The following is a 24,115-nucleotide window of genomic DNA, read 5'->3' on the forward strand; positions in this document are numbered from 1 at the left end:
AATCTGTTGATCATCCTGCCTCGGCTTGCCAAGGGCTGGGCATGCCCTGCTAAATTTCTTTTTGTAGCTAAGGCTGTCCTGGAATTCCATGCGGACCAAACCGCTCTCGAATTTATTGAGATCCCCCCTGCCTCAGCCTCTCGAGTGCTAGGATCAAAGACATGTGCCACCACGCCCAGTTAGATTTCATGTTTTGTTTTTTAATCAAAGGAATTACATCCTGATAATCTGGAAGAGATTTCTCTATCAGCGCCAAAACGACAGGAAAAATAAATGCCCACAGGACTAGACACCTCTGGAGGGTTGATGTAAATGAGATTAGGCATTTTGAAACAGCACCTTAAGAGTCATCTGCAGGTTCATTTTTTTTCCCTTCTGGTAGGACTTCCTAGAGTTCACTTAGCATGTTTTTTAAAGCTGCTTTTTTTTTTAAACAAGGCCATTTTTTTTTTAAACTCATCCTTCAGTTTCCATTAGCTAACTGGCAAACACAGGGCAGAGAAGCCAACTTAACGATTTGTCTCTAGGAGTCGGGAGGCGTGGCCTCGAGGGGCACGGGCATTGGCACGTGGTCTAGGCTCCACCCACTGGGCGGTGATCTCTCTTCCACCCGCCAGGGGTCGCAGTTCTGCAGGAGCTGATTTTCCTCCTTTGGCGAGGACCCACCCCTTTTGTGTCTTTCGCTCTCGCGAGAGAAGCGCAAAGCCTACTGGGAGGCATGCACGGGCTGTAGGCCAGCCCAAAATGGCAGCCTTGGAAGAAGAATTCACGTTGTCTACTGGAGTCTTAGGCGCCGGTCCTGAAGGATTCCTAGGTGTAGAGCCCAGTGACAAGGCCGACCAGTTCCTAGTGACCGACAGAGGCAGGACCGTCGTCCTCTACAAGGTGAGGGCGGTGGGAGCGGCGGGCAGGTGTCTGGCCTCTGTCGGAAGCTGGGAGCGGGAGGCTTGAGTTTATCACCTCTTGGGATGGAAAGCCAGGAGCGGGCGTGACAGACGTCTGCGGTGCGAACAGAGTCGGCTGGACGCCGAATGAGGTTCAGAAGCTGTTTGCTTGTGAGGACTGACATATTTCCGAAGGACATGCGGCGGTGTCTCGGTGCACAAGGGATAAGCCGGGAACCTATGCCTCCCCTTCTAATCTCCCGGAGAGAGCCGGCCCAAGGGGATTTCTGTCACCCTGCGGCTTGCTTGCTGAAGGGTCGAGCGGAGATTGAGCTTCAAAGGATGACACTGATAGGTTGAAAAATATGTGTTCTCCAATATATCCTCGGTTCCTTGGGATTTCTGGGACGCGGGGAGTCGGGGAATGGGAAGAGGCAGAGATTTCTTGGTATCCTAGAAAGGTTGAGCAATTCTGCATCACACTCTGAAACTTAAGAGTTGAGGGCTGGAAAGTCGCAGTCTCACCGGATTTGCAGCCTAATTCCTGTCTCGGCACACTTAGAACCTTGTTATAGCAATCATCCACAAAATACATTTTTTATTACTTTTTTTATTAACTTAAGTATTTCTTATTTACATTTCGAGTGTTATTCCCTTTCCCGGTTTCCGGGCCAACATCCCCCAAACCCCTCCCTCTCCCCTTCTTTATGGGTGTTCCTCTCCCCATCCTCCTCCCATTGCCGCGCTCCCCCCAATAATCACGTTCACTGGGGGTTCAGTCTTAGCAGGACCAAGGGCTTTCCCTTCCACTGGTGCTCTTACTAGGCTATTCATTGCTACCTATGAGGTTGGAGCCCAGGGCCAGTCCATGTATAGTCTTTGGGTAGTGGCTTAGTCCCTGGAAGCTCTGGTTGGTTGGCATTGTTGTTCATATGGTGTCTCGAGCCCCTTCGAGCTCTTCCAGTCCTTTCTCTGATTCCTTCAGTGGGGGTCCTGTAGAAGGAAAGGAGATTCCTGAACACCGTCCTCTAGCCTCTGGGTTCATGAGTGTGTGCGTGCACAAATAAATACATACATGTAATTAAAAATGAATAGGGGGTTGGGGATTTAGCTCAGTGGTAGAGCGCTTGCCTAGCAAGCGCAAGGCCCTGGGTTCGGTCCCCAGCTCCGGAAAAAAAAAAAAAAAGGAAAAAAAAAAAAGAATAGTGGGTTGGGGATTTAGCTCAGTGGTAGAGCAATTGCCTAGCAAGCTCAAGGCCCTGGGTTTGGTTCCCAACTCTGAAAAAAAAAAAAAAAAGACTAAAAATAAATAGTAACTATCCACTCTGGAACTTGAGGTAAGAGAATCTGGATTTGAGGCCAGCCTAGATTACACAGAAAGACCATCTCCAATACAGAAGAAATAATAATTCTGTATTCGTCCCAGCCCCTGGCAGCCATTCTCTCAGATGTCATTGTTTTAGTTTAGGTACTTCACACAGGTAGAAATCATAGTCAGTACTCTCATTCAAGGACTTTTTTTTTCATTTATTAAATCTAACTGCTCTAATGTCCGAAGCTAAATTCTTAAACTGTTTATTCTTTTGCCAGGTTTCTGACCAGAAACCCTTGGGCAGCTGGTCGGTGAAACAAGGCCAGACTATAACATGTCCTGCTGTGTGCAACTTTCAGACTGGAGAGTATATTATGGTACATGACCATAAGGTAAAATTGAAAGCAATAATATGTGTAACATAAACTATATTGCATGTATGATTATTCCTTACATATAAATAGGCAGTACAGCACTATATAACCAGTGTACTTTTTTGATTTAAGGTTTTGAGAATATGGAATAATGAAGACGTAAACCTGGATAAAGTATTCAAAGCTACAGTAAGTCTTTGGGTTTTCTGACATATTTAATTATTGGTGAAATGAAACAACTCAATTTCATGTTTGATATATACTATATTGCCTCTGGGGAAAAAGAGCTCATGGTTGTAGTCATTTTCCCCTTCATGTGTTAGTGGGTTAGACACTACAGGCTATGTAATCCCATAAAGACTGATTTAAATAGTTCTGAATGGGGCTAGAAAGATGACTCCTCAGTTAAGAGCATTTGCTGCTCTTGCAGAAAACTGGAATTCAGTTCCCAGCACACAAGCACCTATAACTCCAGCTCTAGGCAATCCTGATGCCTTTTCGGGCTTGCATACACATGATGCACACACATGATGCACACACATGATGCATACACATGATGCATACACATACATAACTATTTTTAAAAATAGAAAAATCGTGTTTGGAGTTTGAATGTTTGATGTATTTCTTGTAAGAATGTTTATTTTCTGTGATATTTCTTCTCACCAGCCCCTTGTGTACTCTTCTAATCCCAGCACCCACGAGACAGAGACAGAAGTGAGACCCTGTCTCAGCAAACGAATTTCTAGTTCTAAATGTCTGTCTCTATAATTAATAACGTCTGGGGCTGAAGAGGTGGCTTAGTGATTAAGAGCACTGGCTGTAACTCCAATTCCATGGCTTCTGACAACTTCACACAGACATACATGCAAGTGAAACAAATGAACATAATAAAACAGAAATGATATGGAATTGATATACCTTAGAACCCCAAGTGAGAATAATTCAGAGCCAATACAGTTGTTGCCTAGACGCATGAAACTGCAAACTGTGCTGCTTCCTAAAATCCTGGAGAGCTGAGCTCTTTCTCACCCTTCGTTAGCAGCGAGAGCCTTACCTGTTACCTTACCAGCTCCTTGCTGCTTTTGTCTTTGTAATTGTTTGTTTTATTTTGTGTTGTCTTAGTCAATCTCTGTTTCAGCATGTGTGTGGGTGTAAGGCTTAGCTCAGTTAGAATGCTTGCCCAGTCTGTACAAGGCCCTACAGCACGGGGTCAGACAGACAGACCCAGGGTGGGGGTAGGCTAATAATCTCTATCTTTCTCTCTGACAGAATTTTACTGTATAGTCCTGGCTGACCTGGAACTTGATATGTAAACCAGGCTAGCCTTGAACTCACATACATCTGCCTGCCTGCCTCCAGGAAGTTAATAGCTCAGACTTCTGGGTGGCAGGGAGGACAGGCAGATCCTCAGGGATTAAAGGGATTAAAGGTGCCCAAACATAAGTCTCTTGGGCACCTGCTGGTAATGTCAGCCACAGTCATGAGTCCAAGGCCAGGCAACTAAGCTAAACACCTTTAAATGTCTATATTGCTTTATATGTCTATTCTTTTAGAGTAAAACTAAAAACATTTGGAACCTTTTTTTCCAGCTGTCAGCTGAGGTCCATAGGATCCACTCAGTACAAAGAACAGAACCCCTGGTGCTGTTCCGAAGAGGCGCTGCTCGTGGGTTAGAGGCCTTGCTTGCAGAGCCACAGCAGAACATTGAAGCTGTCATACCAGATGAGGAAGTGATCGAGTGAGTGCCAGTACTTGCCTATGAATTTTTACTTAGAAAATGTGCTCCGCATTACTTTAATACATTTTTTTTTTTTTTACTGTGTTTAAAGGTATTAGTGCTAGAAACATAAAGGACTATGGGATAATTCAGTGGTATAGCCCTACCTAGCATGTTTGAAGCCTAGAGTCAATCCCTGGAATCCAAAGGAAAAGCATACCCTAGTTAAATCCCACTTATTGCTGGGTATAGTCCTAGGCAGACAGAGGCAGTCAGGTCTCTGAGTTTGTGGCCAGCCTGGTCTGCATAATAAGTTCTAGGCTGGCAAGGGCTGCATAGTGAGACCCTGTCTTAAAAACAAAACAAAACGTTAACAACTACAACACCATTTATGAGCACAGTCCCCAAGAGCCTGTGAGCCTGTGGAATAATAATAAATGATGAGGAAATCACCATGGTCCTCTAGTCCTCTCTGTCCGTCAAGTGTCAGAGACCTGGACAGTCAGTGGTTTGTAAGGAAATGGACAGTATTGGAAGTCCAAACTTTTTGGTTCTGTCACGCTTACCAGCCAAGCTGCAGCTCTTTCCCTGGACAAAAACTTGTCTTTGTAGTAAGAGGTGATGGTGGGGCTGCAGTGCCTCTGGCTTTCCTGGGCCCTGGAGGAACACTGGGGAAACAGCTCATTCACCTGGTGCTGGGACAGTGCGTGACCTTTCACTTGTGGCCTCTTGAGGTCGACCTGGTAGAAGCTAAAGTCCTAAGAGCAAGGCCTGTGCTGAGTGAGCGAGTGAACACTCAGTCTTGGACTGACCGTGCGTGTGTGCCTTAAGGTGTGAACAGCTGTCAGGCTGTGAGTGACTTTGGGTTCTCGTCACCACTTTGCCACACACCGGCGGTGCTGCCCTAGTCTTAACTTCCCTTGCCTTGTTCTCTGTTGCCTATGGAAGCCATATACGGTTCTAATGTAACCCTAAGGACTCTAGTCCCCAAAGTAATGAGGTGTAAGGGAGATGCAGGCTCCTCTCAGCCCACCTCACAGTTTCATCAGTGTCTGGGAAGTTGATGACCTGTGCTGCCTCCGCTGCCATGGGTGAGGTAAGGCTTCCTTTTTGTCCTGACTCCAGAACACAGAACAGTTACTCAAATACCATTCATCAAGAGCGTCTCTCAACTGACTTTGTGTTTTCTAATTTTTCTCTCTTCTTTAAAGGTGGTCAGAGGTTTTCATGTTATTTAAGCAACCGGTTTTAATTTTTATTACTGAAAATGTAAGTGATATCTTCAATTTCTGGTCTTTTTTAAGTCACCTGTGTTATTTTTAAAACTAAGATGCAATTTTGCTATTTCTCTTAGCTTGTTTCTTTTGTGAACACTAAAATGCTAGTTATAACTGTTTCTAGGCCTAAATTAAGCTTTTTTTTTTTTTTTAGAAGACTTAATTTGCTTTATTTTTATGGTTTAAAGCCCCCATATGGTAGTGACAGCTGGAGCCTATATCCTCTAAATGGAGACTCCAGCACGGATCTTCACAAGATGGTCGGGGATTTTCTGGTGGGGGACTTGGTGAACACAGTCTCTTTCCAGGGGTCTGGGATCAGGTACCTGTCAGTCTTGGAGATGGCATCAAAGATGGCCTTTTCAAAATTGCCCAGTGTATTTGGACAGGGGAGCAAAGAAGCACCATTGCCTCTGGGAGCAGAGATAAGGCACATCAGCACAGAGCCACAGCAGCCTGTCACCTTACATGGACAGTGGACGGTGTGAGGCATACAGATCTTGTTTCCCATTAGCCCTTCTCCTCACGGGAATGGGAAGCATGGCCAAGGCAATGGCCCTCAGATGCCAGTAGCTCCCTCCCTCCTTAGACTACTTAACACAAAGTCTAACCTAAGCCTTGAAGCAAGCCTGCTAGCCAGTCCTCTCTGCTCCTGTAATGCTGTCCTCATCCTTTAGGGATGCTCAATAACTCAGATTTCTACATAGCAGAGAGAACAAGCAGATCCTCCAGGTCTTGATCTTCATGTCTTTGACCAGGTGGTCCGACTTGGTGATGAGAATCTGCATCTCATCTTTGCTATATCTCCCCAAACCCCACGGCGCTCAGATTGTTGCTAAACATGGGTCCCCAGGTTCTGCTGCCCAAGGTTGCACAGCATATTATGTCTTACCAAGAAAGGAACTAAAGCAATATTTTTATAACATTTTAAATTTAACTGAAGACATGCCTATAATTGTAACACGCCCATAATTCCAGCACTTGGGAAAATGGGGCAGGAGGATGGAGAATTTGAGGTCAGCTTAGGCTACATAATGAGACACTGTCTTAGAAGACAATGGGTGGGGATATAGCTCAGTGGCATGACTCCTGCTTACCAAGCACAGCACCTCTGCAGTCCTGGTGGCCTGGAACTCACATGTAGACCAGGCTTGCTTGGAATTTGCTGCATTTTTCTTCTCTTCGCCTCCCAAGTTCTGGGATTACAGATAGGTGCCACCACCCCCAGCCTGGGCAAGCAGCTTTTAAGTAGTTATTGAAGTAATTAAAATGGAGCAGTAACTTCTAGGGTTCTTTATTTTATTTATATGAGTACACTGTAGCTGTCTTCAGACACAGCAGAAGAGGGCATGGGATCCCATTACAGATGGTTGTGAGCCATCCTGTGGTTGCTGGGAATTGAACTCAAGACCTCTGGAATATCAGTCAGTGCTCTTAACCACTGAGCCATCTCTCCAGCCCTAACGTCTAGTTTTAATGTTTAATTATAGTTGTATATGTTTAATTATAGTTTAATTATAGTTTAATTGAAGTGGGGATATTTATAAAATAAAAATTTTTTCCTTGCAGCATGGGAGTTATTTTGCTTACGTACAGTTGTGCAAATCACACAGCTTAAGCAAATACATACTCTTACTTGGAAAAGAAGAAAAATCTGCTAAACCAAATTTTACTGCACGTGTGGATGGGAAATTCATCTCCCTGGTGTCGCTAGGTAAGTTATAGCACCGCAGGGGGTAAATGGAGGCTGTGAGAAGGTTGTCTGTGGTACAGATTCTTAAGCTTTCTGCAGATTTCTCCAAGAGCTGTTTCATAGGACGTTTTTGTTAGGCTTACCATAAACAACAACAAATAATGCGGTTCCTAGAAGAAAGAGAAGTCATATAGCTAAGGAGGATCCTTCTGACCCCCCTGCCTACCTAACAGGTGCTGAGGTTACAGAGGTGTACAGCCATGCCTGCTTGGCCCTGTGCATGGTAGACAAGCACTTTTACCAATGGAGTGACCTCCAGCGTGTTTCCCCAACACTCACACATTTCCATGGCATCGTGCATGTGCCTTGGTTCTCATTTTCAGGCCAGAGAACAAGTTGTAGTTCTCTCCCTTCATCACATGGGCTCCAGTGATCACAGGTCTTCAGGTTGGGTAGCAAGTGCCTCTACCTTGCAAACCATTTTACTGATGTCATTTATAAAAATTGTAATATATTTGTTGAGGGAAAGAAAAAAGTAATATAGTTATCGATATTCTGATTGGGTTATTTATAGACTTGTAGTCTTGCAAATATCCTAATACGGATTTTAGAAACACCCTAACACGTTTAACTATGATAGCTACAAACTACTAAATAACAACTGCTTGCTCCCAACAGGCTCTGATGGGTGTATATATGAAACCTTGGTACCGATATATTCAAGTGACACGGAAAACAATCAGAGGTTAGTTAGAGCATTGATGCTCAAGACGGTTGTGTCTGGCAGTGCTCGAAATGGTTCTGCCCTCACCATCCTGGATCAAGACCACATAGCAGTCCTGGGACCTCCACTTCCAGCTTCTAAGGGTAACTGAAATCACCTAATCAAATTTAGCTTTTAGCCTCTAGTTTCTATGTCCTTTCTGTTCTCAGCAGACTCTCACTCTGTAGCTCAGGTTGGCCTTGATCTCAGGATCATCCTACCCCAGCCTCCCAGGCACTAGGATTAGTGGTGTGTACCACTGTGCCGTCTTCCAGTGCATGAGCTCCATCTGTGTATGTCTTCCTTAGGTCCTCTAGCAGTGTTTCCTAGTTTTTACTGTACTGTCAGTTGTTTTTTCCTTTAAATGTAATCCTTCCTTTTCAGAGCTTCTTTTTTTTTTTAAAGATTTATTTATTTATTATATATAAGTACACTGTAGCTGTCTTCAGATACACCAGAAGAGGGCATCGGATGGATCTCTTTACAGATGGTTGTGAGCCACCATGTGGTTGCTGGGAATTGAACTCAGGACCTCTGGAAGAGCAGTCAGTGCTCTTAACCGCTGAGCCATCCCTCCAGCCCCAGAGCTTTTCTTTTTAAGCTGTAGAAACACAGTTGGTTTTATGTGTTACTCTTACCCTGCAACTTGCTAAGTTATATTTATTGGTACTGTTAGTACGTGTGCGCGCGTGCGTGCGCGTACGTGTGCGTACATTGTATATGCCTGTGTGTGCTGGCTTTGGCCTCAGGGTAATATGGGCCTTCTGAAGGGTTAGGACTTATTTCTTCTATATTCTAAAATAGTTTGGTGCTGATTTTATGATTGTTGGAATTCAATGGTGAGGTCATCTGGTCCTGGGCTTTTCTTTCTTGAATGTGGTTTTGATTACAGACTCAGATCTGCCATTTTGACCTTTGTGGAGCTTTTCCACTCCACTCCCTATCTGCCCTGTACCTTTGAATTCCTGTGGCACCCACTCTTGTATACATCAGGCAGACTTGTGTATTTACCTCTACCTCCTTCCTTCATGCTAGGTTAGCATGTGTTCTGTTTAGGTCTGTTTCTGACCTCTGTAAATTACATTATAGAATGCCTCTCCATATGGAACATAAAATTTCAGACATTACAGACATCAAAAGAGCTGCCACAAGGAACCAGTGGGCAAGTAAGTTGGTTTGTTGGGGTTTTTTTTTGTTTTTTTGTTTTTTTTTTCTTGTTTGTTTGTTGGGTTTGGTTTTGGCTTCTCTGTGTTGGGGTTTGGGTTTGGGTTTGGGTTTTTGCTTGAGGTAAGGTGTTGCTGTGTAGCCTAGCATGGCCTCAAATTTGCAATCCCCCTGCCTTAGCCCCCTGGGCCCCAGAATTATAGACATGTGCTATCATTCTGTTACTTGTTTGGTTTTCTATTAAGTTTCTATCCTCTGAGGAAAACGAGAACTAAAATTCATTTTTTACCCAAGAGCTTTCATTTGGTTGGGCTTTTGTTTTAATAGTTCATATATACTTATAATTTTGTTCGTTGTGTATTAAGCTATAACCTACAGTGTTACTATTCCTAATAAATTAGCCTTTATATAGTAAATGTTACTGTGGAATTGGTGGCCTATGCCTTTAATTCCAGCACTCTAGAGGCAGAAGTAGGCAAGATCTCTGAGTTGCAGGCCAACATGATCAGCATTGTGAGTTCCAGGACAGCCAGAGCTATATCGTGAAACCCTGTCTTGAAAAAAAAAATAGAAAAAGTTGCTTTTGTTGTTCTGAGATAGCTTGTGCAATATTTTATGTGCTCTGTAGTAAGCTTGAGTCAAAGACTGTGTCCATCGATGGCTGAATGGGTGAAGACAGCGTGGAATGTATTTATTAATGGAACTTGGGTCATAAAGATGAATCACATGTCATTTGTAGGAAAAGTAGATGAAAATTTTTAAAAATCAGAATTTTCTTTCATTGCTGGATCTAGACTTATATATCTAATATAATATAATATGTCTAATATATGAATGAGCATGGAGCAGGGTGGTAGGGAGAGGAGACTGAGCAGCTGTGAGTGGACAGAACGGAGCGTCAAGGACAAGCGGGCACTCGTGCACTCGGGAGTGTGCGAAACAGTCAGGCCTTGAAAAAATGAATGCCTACTTTCTTTCAGCTCTGGTATCATGGGGAAATACTATTTATGCGACATGGGAAAAGTCTAACTGTGATTCCATACAAGTGCGAAGCATCATCTCTGGCGAGCGCTCTTGGGAAGCTCAAGCATACTCAAGAGTCAGGTAGGACTCTCTGCTATTTATGACACCGGTCATTTATCAGCTCCTGCTTTCTTTTGTCTTTGGGTTTTTCTAAATAGGGTTTCTCTGTGTAGTCCTTACTTTCCTGGAACTCACTCTGCAGACCAAGCTGGCTTCTAACTCAGATCTGCCTGCCTCTGCCTCTCAGGTGCTGGGATTAAAGGCATGCACCACCACCTCTTGGCTTGAGACTTCTCTCAAATTATGCATAAGTGGTTTTCCTTCATTGTTCTTTACTTTGATGATATTAGGTCAAAATAATCCAGTAATTTATGTTTTGTATTTCCTTAGGCAGTCATTCCGTGCCCCATTTTGTAAACTGGGAGACGTGTTCAGAATATGAACCTGGGTCCTACAGTGCAAAGCAGACAAGAACTGTAAGTTCAGTAATTGAATGAGTAATGTTAGTGTGAATGGAAAAAGCAAAAAACAAAAGACAAGAAAAGGCTAGGGGCTGGAGAGGTAGCTCAGCGGTTGAGAGCACTGCTGCTCTTCCAGAGGTCCTGAGTTCAATTCCCAGCAACCACATGGTGGCTCACAGCCATCTGTAATGAGATCGAATGCCTCCTTTTCTGGCCTGCAGGTGTACATGCAGATAGAGCACTCATGCATAAAATAAATAAATCTTTAAATAATTTAAAAAAAGAGAGAGTCGGAGTTGGGGATTTAGCTCAGTGGTAGAGCGCTTGCCTAGCAAGCGCAAGGCCCTGGGTTCGGTCCCCAGCTCCAAAAAATAGAAAAGAAAAGAAAAAAAAAGAGAGAGTCCATGTTAGCGTAAATGTTCGTGTGTATATACCTTTTACAGCTTGGTTTTTAATAACATGTTCAGCATTGTGACCTTACAGCCTTTACCCAAACTGATACTTAGCAAATCTAGCTGTTACTTTTTTTTTTTTTCTTTTCTTTTTTCTTTTTTCAGAGTTCTTTCAGAGGTTCTGAATTCAGTTCCCAGCAACCACATGGTGGCTTACAACCATGTGTAATGGGATCTGATGCCCTCTTCTGGCCTTTAGATAGAACACTGTATACATAATAATTTTTTTTTTCTTTTTTTTTTTTTTTTTTGAGCTGGGGACTGAACCCAGGGCCTTGTGCTTGCTAGGCAAGCGCTCTACCACTGAGCCAAATCCCCAACCCCTAAATTTTTTTTTAAAGAAATAAAAAAGAAAATCTTGGAACTAGAAAGGTGAATCTGGTTAAGAGTACTGGCTGCTCTTATAAAAGACCAGGTTTTGGGGTTGGGGATTTAGCTCAGCGGTAGAGTGCTTGCCTAGCAAGCGCAAGGCCCTGGGTTCGGGTCCCCAGCTCTGAAAAAAAAAAAAAAAAAAATTAAAAGACCAGGTTTTGTTCCTAGCATCCACATAGCAGCTCAAAATTCAGGGGATCCAACACCCTCTTATGGCCTCCATGGTTAAGCATTTAACATACTAAACATACGCACATGTAGGCAAAATACTCCTGCACAAAAAAATGAAACTAGCTGGGCATGGAGACCCATGACTTTAATCCCAGTACTTGGAAGGCATAGGCAGATAGATCTCTTTAAGTTTGAGTCAGACCTAGTCTTCATAGTGAGTTTCAGAATACCCAGGACTTCATAGAGAGACTCTGTGCCCCCCCCCCAAAATAAAGTAAAACAAAAAAATTTTATATATTTTCTAAGTATATGATTATACCTAGTGTTTCTGTATCTGTTTCATAGTCTTGATATTTTGGTAAGTCTTTTGCATCTTTTGAAAACCTAACCAATTTATTTACTTACAGCTTAGAAAAAAAATTGAAACAAATTTACACCCAGAAGTTCCAGGAGTCAAAGAACTTTTATCAATAATAAAGGTAATTCTGTTTGTTTGGATTTGTTTTGTTTGATTTGGTCTTTGGGTTCCAAGATAAGGTTTCTCTGTGTAGCCCTGGCTGTCCTAGAACTCACTCTGTATACCAGGCTGACCTCAAACTCAGAGATCTGCCTTCCTCTGCCTTCTGAGTGCTAGGATTAAAGGTGTGTGCTACCACTGCCCTGCTAATAAATTTAATTTTTTTTAAAAGCTAAAAATGTGGCTGGTAAAATGATTCAGTGGTAACAGCTCTTGTCTCACAGCCCTGGTGACCAATTCGATCCCTGGAACCCATGCAAAGGTGAAATGAAAGAACTCAGTCTGTATATTTGTGAAGTACATGAATGTGTGCCACAGAGTGCCTGGGGAGCTAAGCTACTGTGTAGGTGCTGGGCTCTGAACCCAGTTCATCTGCAAAAACAACCTTAGCTGCTGAGTTCTCTCTCCAGCTCCATTCTGCATGGTCTAATGTTCATTGTTACTGTGGTGAACATCTGTGTATCAGAGTGGGCACAAAACTGCCTTGTTTGACTCTCTTATCTGATGGCATCAGTGCTGTGGTGCTGCGCTCCTCTTGTTTGTCAGTCCACACAAGGTTTGTAATACTGTCTGAGTAACTGGGCTTGTAAACCCTTAGATTTTTCCTTCTGTGTAATGTGTGTGTGTGTGTGTGTGTGTGTGTGTGTGTGTGTGTGTGTGTGTGTGTGTGTTGTGCAACTTAATGTCACTTTGCTTCAGCTGATTGCATGAATATTCATGTTTTCTTTCTCTCTTTTTTTTTTTTTTCGGAGCTGGGGACCGAACCCAGGGCCTTGTCTTTCTCTCTTTTTTAATTCAGAGTGATATTTCTGGTTCTTTTTTTTTTTTTTTTCAGAGCTGGGGATCGAACCCAGGGCCTTGCGCTTCCTAGGCAAGCACTCTACCACTGAGCTAAATCCCCAACCCCCAGAGTGATATTTCTTAATCTCCCAGACTAAATTATTTAATTCTGCCCTTTCAGAAAGATTCAGAAAAGCACATTGAAGTAGAACTACGTAAGTTTTTGGCTAAGTCGACCCCTGACTTTCATACTATAATTGGAGACATAGTGTCTGGACTTCTGGGAAGATGTAAAGTGGAACCATCGTTTTACCCCCGCAACTGTCTGATGCAGCTCATCCAGACACACGCGCTTTCCTACAGGTAGATGAGGCTCACACTTCATATTTAGCCTTTATTTTAAACCCTGTTTTTTTGTACTTGTGGTTTTATTTTTTGTTTTGTTTTTTATGTAAAAATGGTTCTTGGGAGGTGCCTCCATAATTAAAGTATGGGGGCTAGAGCTTGTCCTCCCTGAACCCCCATAAAAGCATGGGGTATGGCAGCCCACCTGCAGTCTTGGTGTGTGAGCTTGACCCTCTAGGTTTGGTGGGAGACCCTGCCTCATATAAGGGGAAGAGTGGAGGAGAAAGCCACTCGGCATTACTGTGGAGCTTCCACAGACACGTGCACACACATACATGCACACCCACTCATAAGCGATCATGCATAAATTAATACCACACACGTATATCACCAGAGGTTGCTACCTGGACATGTTAGTAGTCTTAGTTTCTTTCCTGTTGCTGTGATTTCATGGGCTTCACCACATAGACCTCACCTTCACAGCTTCACACAGTGGGCCTGTGAGTCCTCTCTATAGGGACTTCAGTCCTGCCACACATTGCCTGGCTTCAGTTTTCCCATCTTTGCCCTCAGACTGTTACTGCCCTGATAATGCTGCTGACTTACACTATGAGTTCAAGGAATGGCTTGGACCACAGCCATAACAGCTCATTTGTGCTGAGCCTAGGGAAACATTTTGCTGGGCAGGTGCATTTTAGGAGCAGGGAGCTCCTTCATTGTACTACACTTCCTTTAAATGAGTCTGCATATTCACTAGATAAGAGTGTCCGAGGGATGAAGTTTTGTTCTTGGAACAGCTTTCCTACTGTCCAGTGTAGCATCAAGGTTTCTAGTTAAGAGTGTTGACCTCTTTAATAGTTACAGGTGGTCTCTCGGGATCAAACTAAATGATCTCTTTTGAAATCCTCTATGAAACAAACTGATCTGTTATTGCTCAGTTCAACTTCATGTATGTGCTCAGGCGTGGACAGAATGGAGGCAGATTCTTGGTTAGAATACTGCAAATAGCCCATAACCCAGGCCCTAGGAGTCTCTTGGTCCACGGTCCAGATACCTCTCAGCATTGCTGCTGTCAGGTTCCCACCTGAGCGGCCTCCCAGGCTTTGCTTTCAGCATTGAACTGCTGTTTGAACCTGAAAGGAAGAGATTAAGACAACGGAGATGGTTCCCGCCTAAACCCAGCACTTAGTAGGGCAGGGCGGGGAGATTATTGGTAGTTTGAGGCCAGTTGGTTGGGTTTTTTTTGTTCGTTTGATTTTTTTTTTGTTTGTTTGTTTTGTTTTTTGTTTTTTTAAATACTGGAGCTGGAAAGCACTTGCTCTTCTTGCAAAGGATCTGAGTTTATTTTCCCAGCACCTACTTGGTAGGTCACGAGTACCAGGGATCCATGTTCTCTTCTGACTCTCAGAGACACCAGGTACATCTGTGGTACACAGACATACAAACAAGCATAGCAGTCATCACATAAACTTTTTGTTGTAATTTACAAATGACTTTTTAAATATAAAACCATAGTAATTGCATTACCTTTGGTCTCAGCTTATGCCCTGACTTGATGGAGATTGCCCTAGAGCACACAGATGTGCAGATGTTACAGCTGTGTCTGCAGCAGTTCCCTGACATTCCTGAGTCCACCACCTGTGCTTGCTTAAAACTTTTCCTGAGGTAAGCTGGAACCTGTGCTTTCAGGCCTTCATTATCATTTAGGTCTGGGGCTGGCTTACTTGACTTCTAAAGTGTTTAATGCTTAGATTAGAAAATGAACTTACGGAGGTTCAAATTGTGAGAAGAACTAACCTCTTGTTTTCAATTAACATCGTAGCATTGGTGATGACTGTCTTCGGGACAGTAATGTCAGCATGGAGTCAGTTTTTGATTATGGTGATACCACACAAGATGAGAAAAAGGAAATGGAAGAGCAAACTGAAATTGTTCAGAATGGCTTCGGTCCTGAAGATGGTGGCTGCAGTAAAGATAGTCAGCAGTTGAACAAAAAGCCTGGTGACGCAGCACAGGAGCCCATCTCCTTCCCTGTGACCTTGTGTCCTGTGGCACCAAAGCGAGCAGCTCTGCTGTATCCTTCCAAATGGTTTCCATTGCACTGTGTCCATCAGGGATATATGCTAAGCAAAAGTAAGACATGATTAAATTGTTTTTCCTGTTTTGTTTTGTTTTCAATATTTACTTGAAATATATTATATCCAATGCTGCCTTTAGTTACTTTATTAAGCCTGGTGTGTGTGTGTGTCTGTGTGTCTGTGTGTCTGTGTCTGTGTGTCTGTGTGCGCGTTGGGCTGAATTACACCCATGGTCACGTACATACTTGGCAAACACACTACCTCAGTGCTCAGTGTTGGTTTCCCTGGCCATTTTTATCTGTTTTCTTTGGGGGATCTTTTGTTGATTCTTTTGGCTTAGTTTTGTTCTGACATGTGTCCTGTGGCTCGTGTAGGCAAGGTCAGCCTTGGCGTGCTCCTGTTTGTGCTTGCTGAGTGTGAAGGACAGGTGGGTGCTACCATGGCTAGCTTGGCCAGTTGTCTTAGTTAGGAAGCTATGCTAGGTCTTACCTGTAACCCCAACACTTGGCAAACTGAAGCAAAAGGATTGCTGAACGTTCAAGGCCAGCCTGGGCTAGAGAAAGATTCTGTAGCTGTAAAGAAGAGGGAAAGATAGGGGTTGGGGATTTAGCTCAGTGGTAGAGCTCTTGCCTAGCAAGCGCAAGGCCCTGGGTTCGGTCCCCAGCTCCGAAAAAAAAGAAGAGGGAAAGATAAAAGGAGCTGCACAATTGCACAATTGCAAGCTCCATTAATTCTGTGGAAGTAAGTAAGTTTGTGAGTAAGCAGCACCCCTGAGCTCTGACAGCAGCAGGTATTGACCTCCTCCAAACCTCGGAAGGGAACTTCATCCTCCCAAGCAACCTCTCCCTATTTGAAGACTTTATTTTCCTTAAGTCCCGAGTAGAAATGCAGTCCTTCATTCAGCATACAGTGAGCCCTTCCTCCTGCCGCACTTGAAGGACATCCCTGCGAAGCATATAACGGTGAGTGCCCTGCACATCTTGTGCATTTTATTTCTGGGTTAAGTTGTGCTGCTTAGATTAGCATCTGATAGGCCATTCTGAACACTGCAGGATACTGTCCTATTAGATGTGCTCAGGACATGAGGGTGGTTTGGGGGTGATCAGCCTTGGTGTGTTCTTTATGTCGTGCTTGCAAACCAGGTTAAACAAGTTATCATTGAAAAGACACTGGGGGTTGGGGATTTAGCTCAGTGGTAGAGCTCTTGCCTAGGAAGCGCAAGGCCCTGGGTTCGGTCCCCAGCTCCGAAAAAAAGAACCAAAAAAAAAAAAAACAAAAAAAACAAAAGACACTGAGAAAAAGAAATTGTTTGTCACTTGTTGTTTACTGATCTGCTCCTAACTGAGCGGTCTTGGCGATGAGTAAAATGGAGCCTCTGTTTTACTCTTTCCGTCCCCAGATACCTGTCACGTTTGCTTGATGGATAATTCAATTGCACAGCTGTGTAAATTTTCCTACAATCTATTGGGTGTACTGTAGGGGTATTGTTTCACCACAGTGGATAATTGTGCTCTCCTCTCCCTTGCAGCTGTTTCTGCAGTATTTGTATTTCCTCTATTTGAAGTGCACTGGCAGTGCTACCATGACTCTCCCTGGAGTAAGCCCTCCAACCGTGAGCCAGGTCAGACTTCTTTTTGTCTTTGTACAGAAACCTTTCGTGCAGTGCCAGCCCTAGATTTCTCCCTTTGTCCAAGATGAGTGGTCATCATCTCTTCCCTCATGTACACTGTTGGAGTGGAGAGGGATTCTCTCTTCAGTAGATGGATATCTAGAGTCATAATTCCCAAAGTACAGAATCTCAAAGTCCTCTTTGTAACTGGAAGTTTCTATATCAAAAGTTTCAAACAGTAAACTTTGGGACCAGATATAGTGGTACAAACCTTTGATCCTAATTCTCAAGTCAGGAGCAGGTGGATCTCTGTGAGTTCAAGATTAGTCTGATCTATATAATGAGTTCTCCTAGCTAGACCTTGCCTCAAAAAAAAAAAAAAGAAAGAAAAAAAAAGTAAGCTTTACACCTCTGCTCCTCCAGCCCCTCTTAGAGATGACCAATATTACATTTCATTTTCTTTTTTAAATGATTTGTTTATGTATATGAGTACACTGTCGCTGTCTTCAGACACACCAGAAGAGGGCATCAGATCCCATTACAGATGGTTGTGAGGCACCATGTGGTTGCTGGGAATTGAACTCAGGACCTCTGGAAGAGCAGTCGGTCCTCTTTACTGCTGAGCCATCTCTCCAGCTCCAACATTAAGTGTCATTTGTGGAGTTGGGCATGATGGTGCACAATTTTAATCTCAGCACTCAGAAGGCAGGGAGAGTCAGTTTGAAGCCACCCTGATCTACACAGAGTAAGCTTCAAGACAGACAGGGCTACACAGAGTAACCCTGTCACAAAAACAAAACAAAACCAGAAACATTTCTTTTGTCTCTAAAAATATTGCTCATATTACAGTGCCATATTATACAGACATGGTCTGGCCTGGTACATTAATCTTCACATAGATGTACTTGTGGGCACAATCCCACAAGAAAAACACTGAGTGAAACAGGCATATATTTTCAGTTTTCAGAATGCCAGATTACCTTTCCAAACAGTTGTAATGGGGGCTAACCCAGAAGCTTGGGGCTTTTAGTTTCTGCCCACACCTGCTATCATGGTCAAGCTTCTTGCTCTTGCTAATCAGGTAGGCATGGTGTTGTCTTGTGTTTCTTTGACAGAGGATGCAGGAGTTTTCTTGCTTTATTCCTTTTTGTGAGGTTTGTAGTCAGGTTCTTATCCATTTCTCTGTTGTATTTCTTGTTTTGTTGGGGGAGGTATAAACAGCCCCCGTATACTGAGTAAGTTTCAACTCGTTCTTTGATGGTTTCATGTTTGCATACAGTGGTCTCAGTCCTTTTCCTCTGTTACCCTCTCCCTCTCTTCTGCTGAAACCCTTTCTTCCTGAGACACGCCCTTCACTTTGATGTCCGTGTGTGAGACCCACTGAATCTGATCAACTAGATCAGGGCCTACTTTCCAGTGGCTGCACCTCTGGGTCCACTGGGCAGACCCCACACTAACTGGGAATTGCAGGTGGTCCCGTCTGGGGGGGGCTCGTGGTCTCCTCATCCTCTCAGCATCATTTTTTTCTAGGCAAATTTTAATTTTTACGTGTAAGACGTACTGGACCCTGCCTTTAACTCACTGACGCATATGTATTCTATATTTATTTACTTGTTTTTGTTCTTTTGAGGCAAAATCTCACTCTAGAGCTCACACTGACCTTGAACACTCAAGTGCTGGGATCTACATTGGTGCCGGGAGTTTCCTGAACCAAACTTGTAAAGTGGAAGCCACTTTTGTAATAGCTTTTCTTTTTCTTTTTCTTCTCTTTTCTCTTTTCTTCCTTCCTTCCTTCCTTCCTTCCTTTCTTTCTTTCTTTTGATGTATTTATTTTGGAGGCTGGAGAGATGGCTCAGTGGTTAAGAGCACTGACTCTTCTTCCAGAGGTCCTGAGTTAAATTCCCAGCAACCACATGGTGGCTCACAACCATCTGTAAAGAGATCCGATGTCCTGGTGTGTCTGAAGACAGCTACAGTGTACTTATATATAATAAATGAATAAATCTTTTAAAATAAAATAAAATAAAATAATCTTTCTGTATTTATCTCCAGATCATGGATTGGATATGCCTACTTCTAGATGCTAATTTTACTGTCGTCTTAATGATACCAGAAGCAAAAAGACTTTTGCTTAATCTTTACAATTTTGTGAAATCGCAGGTTTGTGGTTGTTTAATATTTTTAGGTTTCATTTTAAGTGAGACCTGTGTATATGTGAGTGGGTGGGTGGGTGGGTGTATGCCAAAGTGTGAATCTGTAGGTTAGAGAGTTGCCATCTGCAGGTCCAAGGGATAGTGGCTTGTTTCCAGCAGTACCTTGTCTCAAAAAAAAAAAACCAAAAACCTAATTCGGAGCTGGAGAGATGGCTCAGTGGTTAAGAGAACTGACTACTCTTCCAGAGGTCCTGAGTTCAATTCCCAGTAACCACATGATGACTCATAACCATCTATAATTAGGTCTGGTGCCCTTTTCTGGCCTGCAGGCATATATGCAGGCAGAGTGCTAAATAAATAAATAAATAAATAAATAAATAAATAAATAAATAAATAACCTAATTGTACAACTTATCCTTAAAGTATGCCTGGGAGGAGGCAGGAGGCAGCTCATGGTGGAGGGGACAATACACACTTAAGGCCCATGACTATTCCAGTACCAGAAAACAAAAATGTTTTTGGAAACATTGGGAGAAGTGCTTGCTATAGGCTGTGTGTGGTGCTCCAGTACAGTTACTCTGGGTCCTTGTCCTCTTCAGATCTCCATCTACTCCGAGCTCAACAAGATTGAAGTCAGCTTCCGGGAGCTGCAGAGGTTAAATCAGGAGAAGAGCAGTAGAGGACTGTACTCCATCGAAGTTCTGGAACTTTTCTGACAGCCAGAGACAGTCTTACTGGCTGTCCTGGAACTGGATATATAGACCAAGCTGGCCTCAAACTCACAGAGATCCAACCCAGAGCACTGCGATTAAAGGTGTGGCCACCACACCTGGCTTAATGGATTTTTTTATATGAATGTACCTGTTCATCCAGGGGAGAAAGTTTTGTTTGTATCCATCTCAGTGTCCAGAGAGAAGTGTGAATCCCTGGACCATCACATACCACCATTCCTCAGAGTGCTACGGGTTCCACAGACATCACTTCTAGGTTGCAGACATCACTGGAAGAATGTTACAAACTTTTTAAACATGGAATTGAGTTGATTTTAAGTAAACTTATTTGTGTACTGATAAAAGTCTAGTTTCTTACCGTGCATTTTGAATAGTTTTTCTTTCAATAAAATAAGCAAGCCATCTCTGAAGAGTGGATCTAAAACGGATGTGTGTCGGTCGGAAGCTATTGCAGTCATCTGTCTCGTGGAGAACTCAGGACCCCAAGCCAACGTAGTGCGTTCTGCCTCGCCATTTCTTCATCTTTCACCGTCTGCCATCTCTCCTCCCTCAGGGGTTGAGAAATTCCCCCTTCCAGCGTGATGTCTCAGACAAACTGTGACAAGGATATGGTAAAGATCAGTTTAAATTATAAAATCTTATTACCAAGTAATGAAAATGTCTCTCTTTTAAAAAAAAAAAATGTATTTTTGAGGCAGGTGAGGGAGTTCAGTGGGTAAACATGGTTGCAAGTTCTGTAAGTCTGTTGCTCCCTGGAAGGCATGTGAAGTGGGAAGGAGAGTACCAGTTTCCCAAGAGTTGTTCTCTGCCCTCCACAAACACTACCCACATCTTCAATCCTAGCACTCAGGAATAGAAGCAGACTAATCTCTATATTCAAGATCAGCTTCGTCTGCATGGTGAGTTCCAGAACAGCAAGAGTTCCAGTGAGGCCCTGTTTCAAACCCTCCTCACCAAGGCTGAGTGACAATAGACAAGTGGTGCCACAGTGTGAGTGTAGGGCAAATCAATGTCTGATCCACGAACCCCTCTATATGGAATCTCAGTGTTAGGAAAAGCCTTTATTTTAGGTAAACTTGAGTCACAACCGTTTCAGAAACAAGTGTAGGCATAACGTCGCTGTGTACTGTGTAACTCAGATGCTGATCTCTCTGCCCCCATAGGTTACAATCCTGATAATTCTAAGCTGATGAGCCAATGACTGATGGGGGAGAGAATAGGGCGGGACTTCCTCCCAGCAGGGAATGGGGGCAGGAGAGAGAGAAACTGGAGAGGAGCCATGGGAAGAGACTCAGTCTTTCCTCCCTCGAAGGAAAGAAAGGGGGAAGGAGAGGCCAAAGTGTTCCACCTGCTAAGTGCCATGTCCCATTCTGTCACAGCAGCTTCTGCTGAGTCAAGTGCTTTGGGTTTGTTTGTTCACTGTAACCCTAGCTGTCCAGGAACTCAAAGTAGACTAGGCTGGCCATGAATGCAGGGATCCTCCTGTCTCTGCTTCTATGTCTTGCACAGGTTGTCCTCAACCCACACGTGCAACTGACAGTGAACCGTGTGACATGAGTGCTGGGGACTGACACCAGGTTTGAGAGAGCACTTCTTGCTCCTCACCACCAAGCCATCTCCAGCCTAATCTGTAAATTATTTAAACCAGAAAATAAGATAAGCAAATGCAGTTCCCTGTAAGTGGTTTATTAGACTCATGTTTGAGTTTTATAACTTGTGGTTTAGCTGTACTTGAGGATGGCTCTGTAGACTCACAGAACCAGGCATGGCTGCACACACTGATCTCGCCATCTAGAAGGCAGAGGCAGGAGGGTGAGGCCAGCCTGACTTACACGTTACACTTCCTCAGGGAAAGAAACAAAACCAAATATAAATGCACCTAAGGGATTCATGTCACTTGAACTCAGCTTCTACGTAGTGGACTTAATAAATCTTGAGAAGAATTATAATAATTTGGTTTATAAATATTAATGGAAGCAAATTCTAGTTGCAGTTAAGATACTAAGTTTTAGGACTAAAGATTTTGTAAGGATATACAGAAGTTAGTGCCTGGTAGGCTGAATTATTCAAAGCAAGTACTGTGCCTTCCCCTTCCAGTCACAAAACCCAGGACCACAGGTGCACAGCAGTGCAGTAAACAGCCGTCAGCACTGAGTGGGCTCTGTCCAGTCTGTCTCTGTTGCTGCAGTCACACCAGGGCTGGAGTAATGGCCCAGGGGTTTAAAAGTTTAGTTCCTTGCAAACGCCTCAGGCTTCCTCTCTGCTGACCTCTGTGGACACAACTCATGTAATACATACGTAGAATTATGTAATATAAAAGTAAACTATTAGAAAGGACATTCTGACTAAAAGCAAGTTAGGGAAGGAAAGGGCTTAGTTCATCTTTTTGGGTTCTTTTGTTTTGTTTTCTAGACAGGGCTTCAAGGACTTAACATTAAAGCAGAGAGCTGGGGATATGGCTCCACGGTAGAGTGTTTACATCGAAGGCATGAAGCTCTGAGCTTGGTCCCCCAGCATTGCTGGACAGCGAGCATGGTGGTCACGCCTTAGCTGCACAGTGAGTTCGATCCCCATCTTAAAGAAAAAAGAAACTGGAGCTCTGATGTGAGGTTGGAGCCACCTTGTTCTGCTGAGTGTTTAACTGAGACCTCCCAAGTCGGGGTGAAAGAGTGAGGAATCCCTGCCTCTTCAGAAGAGACCACCTGCAAAGTCAGCATCCCCACGTTTGTCTCTGAAGCCCCGTGTTCTTGGTGGCATTGTACTTAGGCGAAGTTGAAGGAGAACTCTACCATGTTTCCTGCCTGACTGAATCAGCAAGCTCTCCAAAGGATTGCCAGGGTTTCACTTGCTAATTAACCGGTGCCTACATGTAGCCTCAGCTGACCTCAAACTTGAAATCCTCCTGCCTCCATGTCTAAAGTGCTGGGATTACAGATGTCCACCACCATGCCTGACTTGCTAGTCAGCCTTTAAGGAGAAGGCTTAGGGCTGGGATGTGGCTCACTGGTAAAGCGTTTGGCTAACATCCATGAGACCCTAAGTGTACATACATCCCAGCACCACAAAAATAAATAGGAAAACGTGTTGCCCTGCTTTTGCTCAGCCTGTGCTGACAGTCACTGCATCAATCGGATTTGCGTTTAGAGTGATAGTCCTGAAAATACTGTTAGAAATACAGAGCTAGGCTCGAGTGGGTAAGATGTACACTGCCAGGAGCATTGGAAACATTCAGAAGAAGAGAGCTGAGTAGCACGATGCTGCTCTCTTGTAGCCCCAGCCCTGGGGAGGTGGAGGCAGGAGACTTAGGAGTCAAAGTTCATCATGGCTACATTGAGACCTCTGGGAGAGGCAAAAGAAACCTAACAAGTTAATAAAATTGGAATTTCAGTAATTGTGGCGGGTCAGATTGTTTTGGGAATGAATGTGCCGCCTCTGGGGTGCCTCAGTTCCTTTTTCTGTTGCTGTCTGACAAAAGTAAACGGAAGGGTGTCCATTTTAGCTCACAGCCCAAGGCCTGGTGTTACAGTGGGGAGATGAGCAAGCGTGTGAAGCGATGGTCACATGGCTTCCACAGTCAGGAAACAGGAGTGTGGCTGCTCAGTCCCTTTCTTCATTGATACCGAAGGGCTTGCTCAGGACGTGATCCCACTCATGAGACCACATGTAAGGTCTTCCAGCACCAATAAACTTGATTAAGGAGATCGCACACAGGCTAGTACCCAGAGGTTCTAGGTCCTGTGTAGTTGATAACAAACCCATGACGTAAGGTGAATATGTCTCTGCTTGGTTACTCTGTGGTAACTCAGGCCTCCTTTTTCCATCTTTGAAGTATCACAATTCTGACATTTATACTGGAGACATTAACATTTAGGTCAAAGTTTAGCACACTGAGCTGTAGGCCAAACCCATTTATATTTCTTAAAGATTAAGGCATTAGAGCTACATAGACAAGCCTTTTTGTTTGTTTCTCAAGACAGGGACTCTGTGTAGCCCTGGCCGTCCTGGAACTCGCCCTGTAGACCAGGCTGACCTCAAGAGATTCACCTGTTCTCCTGCCTCTGCTTCTAAGTGCTGGGGGTTAAAGGCATGTGCCACCACTGCCCAGCCGTAGCCATTTTTAAGTTAGGCCCGGAGAGCAGAGAAGTAGAAAGTCCAAGGTCAGGGAAAGCATGTTGAAGATGGCTGAGCCAAGCATCTGAGTCCAGCCTCTTGTGACCTGGGGCAAAGGATTGCACC

The 24,115-nt window shown here is 43.8% G+C and overlaps 1 protein-coding gene across 2 annotated transcripts; it reads left to right on the forward strand.

Annotated features, from left to right (window-relative positions):
* The first annotated feature begins 705 nt into the window (after positions 1–705).
* Positions 706–23,270, forward strand: Nol11 (nucleolar protein 11). 2 transcript variants are annotated; one of them, XR_004389043.1, is made up of 19 exons: positions 706–885; positions 2,475–2,588; positions 2,703–2,759; positions 4,163–4,311; positions 5,502–5,559; positions 7,137–7,281; positions 7,939–8,127; positions 9,113–9,189; positions 10,168–10,291; positions 10,601–10,686; positions 12,074–12,145; positions 13,145–13,326; positions 14,848–14,973; positions 15,131–15,382; positions 16,270–16,348; positions 16,915–17,007; positions 19,048–19,155; positions 19,748–20,490; positions 22,292–23,270. XR_004389043.1 is itself a non-coding variant. In XM_032912456.1 (18 exons), the coding sequence occupies exons 1-18, from the start codon at positions 745–747 to the stop codon at positions 19,862–19,864; spliced, it is 2,169 nt and encodes a 722-aa protein (XP_032768347.1). In that variant the 5' UTR covers positions 706–744; the 3' UTR covers positions 19,865–20,531. The 2 variants fall into 2 exon arrangements, 1 of the variants encoding a protein (XP_032768347.1); XM_032912456.1 differs by lacking the exon at positions 22,292–23,270 and having other exon boundaries at positions 19,748–20,531.
* The last annotated feature ends 845 nt before the right edge of the window (positions 23,271–24,115 follow it).

The sequence above is a fragment of the Rattus rattus genome, chromosome 9 (assembly GCF_011064425.1).
Source record: "Rattus rattus isolate New Zealand chromosome 9, Rrattus_CSIRO_v1, whole genome shotgun sequence".
NCBI classification, from domain to species: domain Eukaryota; kingdom Metazoa; phylum Chordata; class Mammalia; order Rodentia; family Muridae; genus Rattus; species Rattus rattus.

Excerpts from the sequence above, each read along its gene's own strand:
- Nol11 (XM_032912456.1), top strand. The coding sequence starts at position 745 with ATGGCAGCCTTGGAAGAAGAATTCACGTTGTCTACTGGAGTCTTAGGC. Across the intron at positions 14,974-15,130 it reads TGCTTAAAACTTTTCCTGAG|CATTGGTGATGACTGTCTTC; the intron begins GTAAGCTGGAAC and ends TTAACATCGTAG. Across the intron at positions 16,349-16,914 it reads TCCCTGCGAAGCATATAACG|CTGTTTCTGCAGTATTTGTA; the intron begins GTGAGTGCCCTG and ends TCTCCCTTGCAG.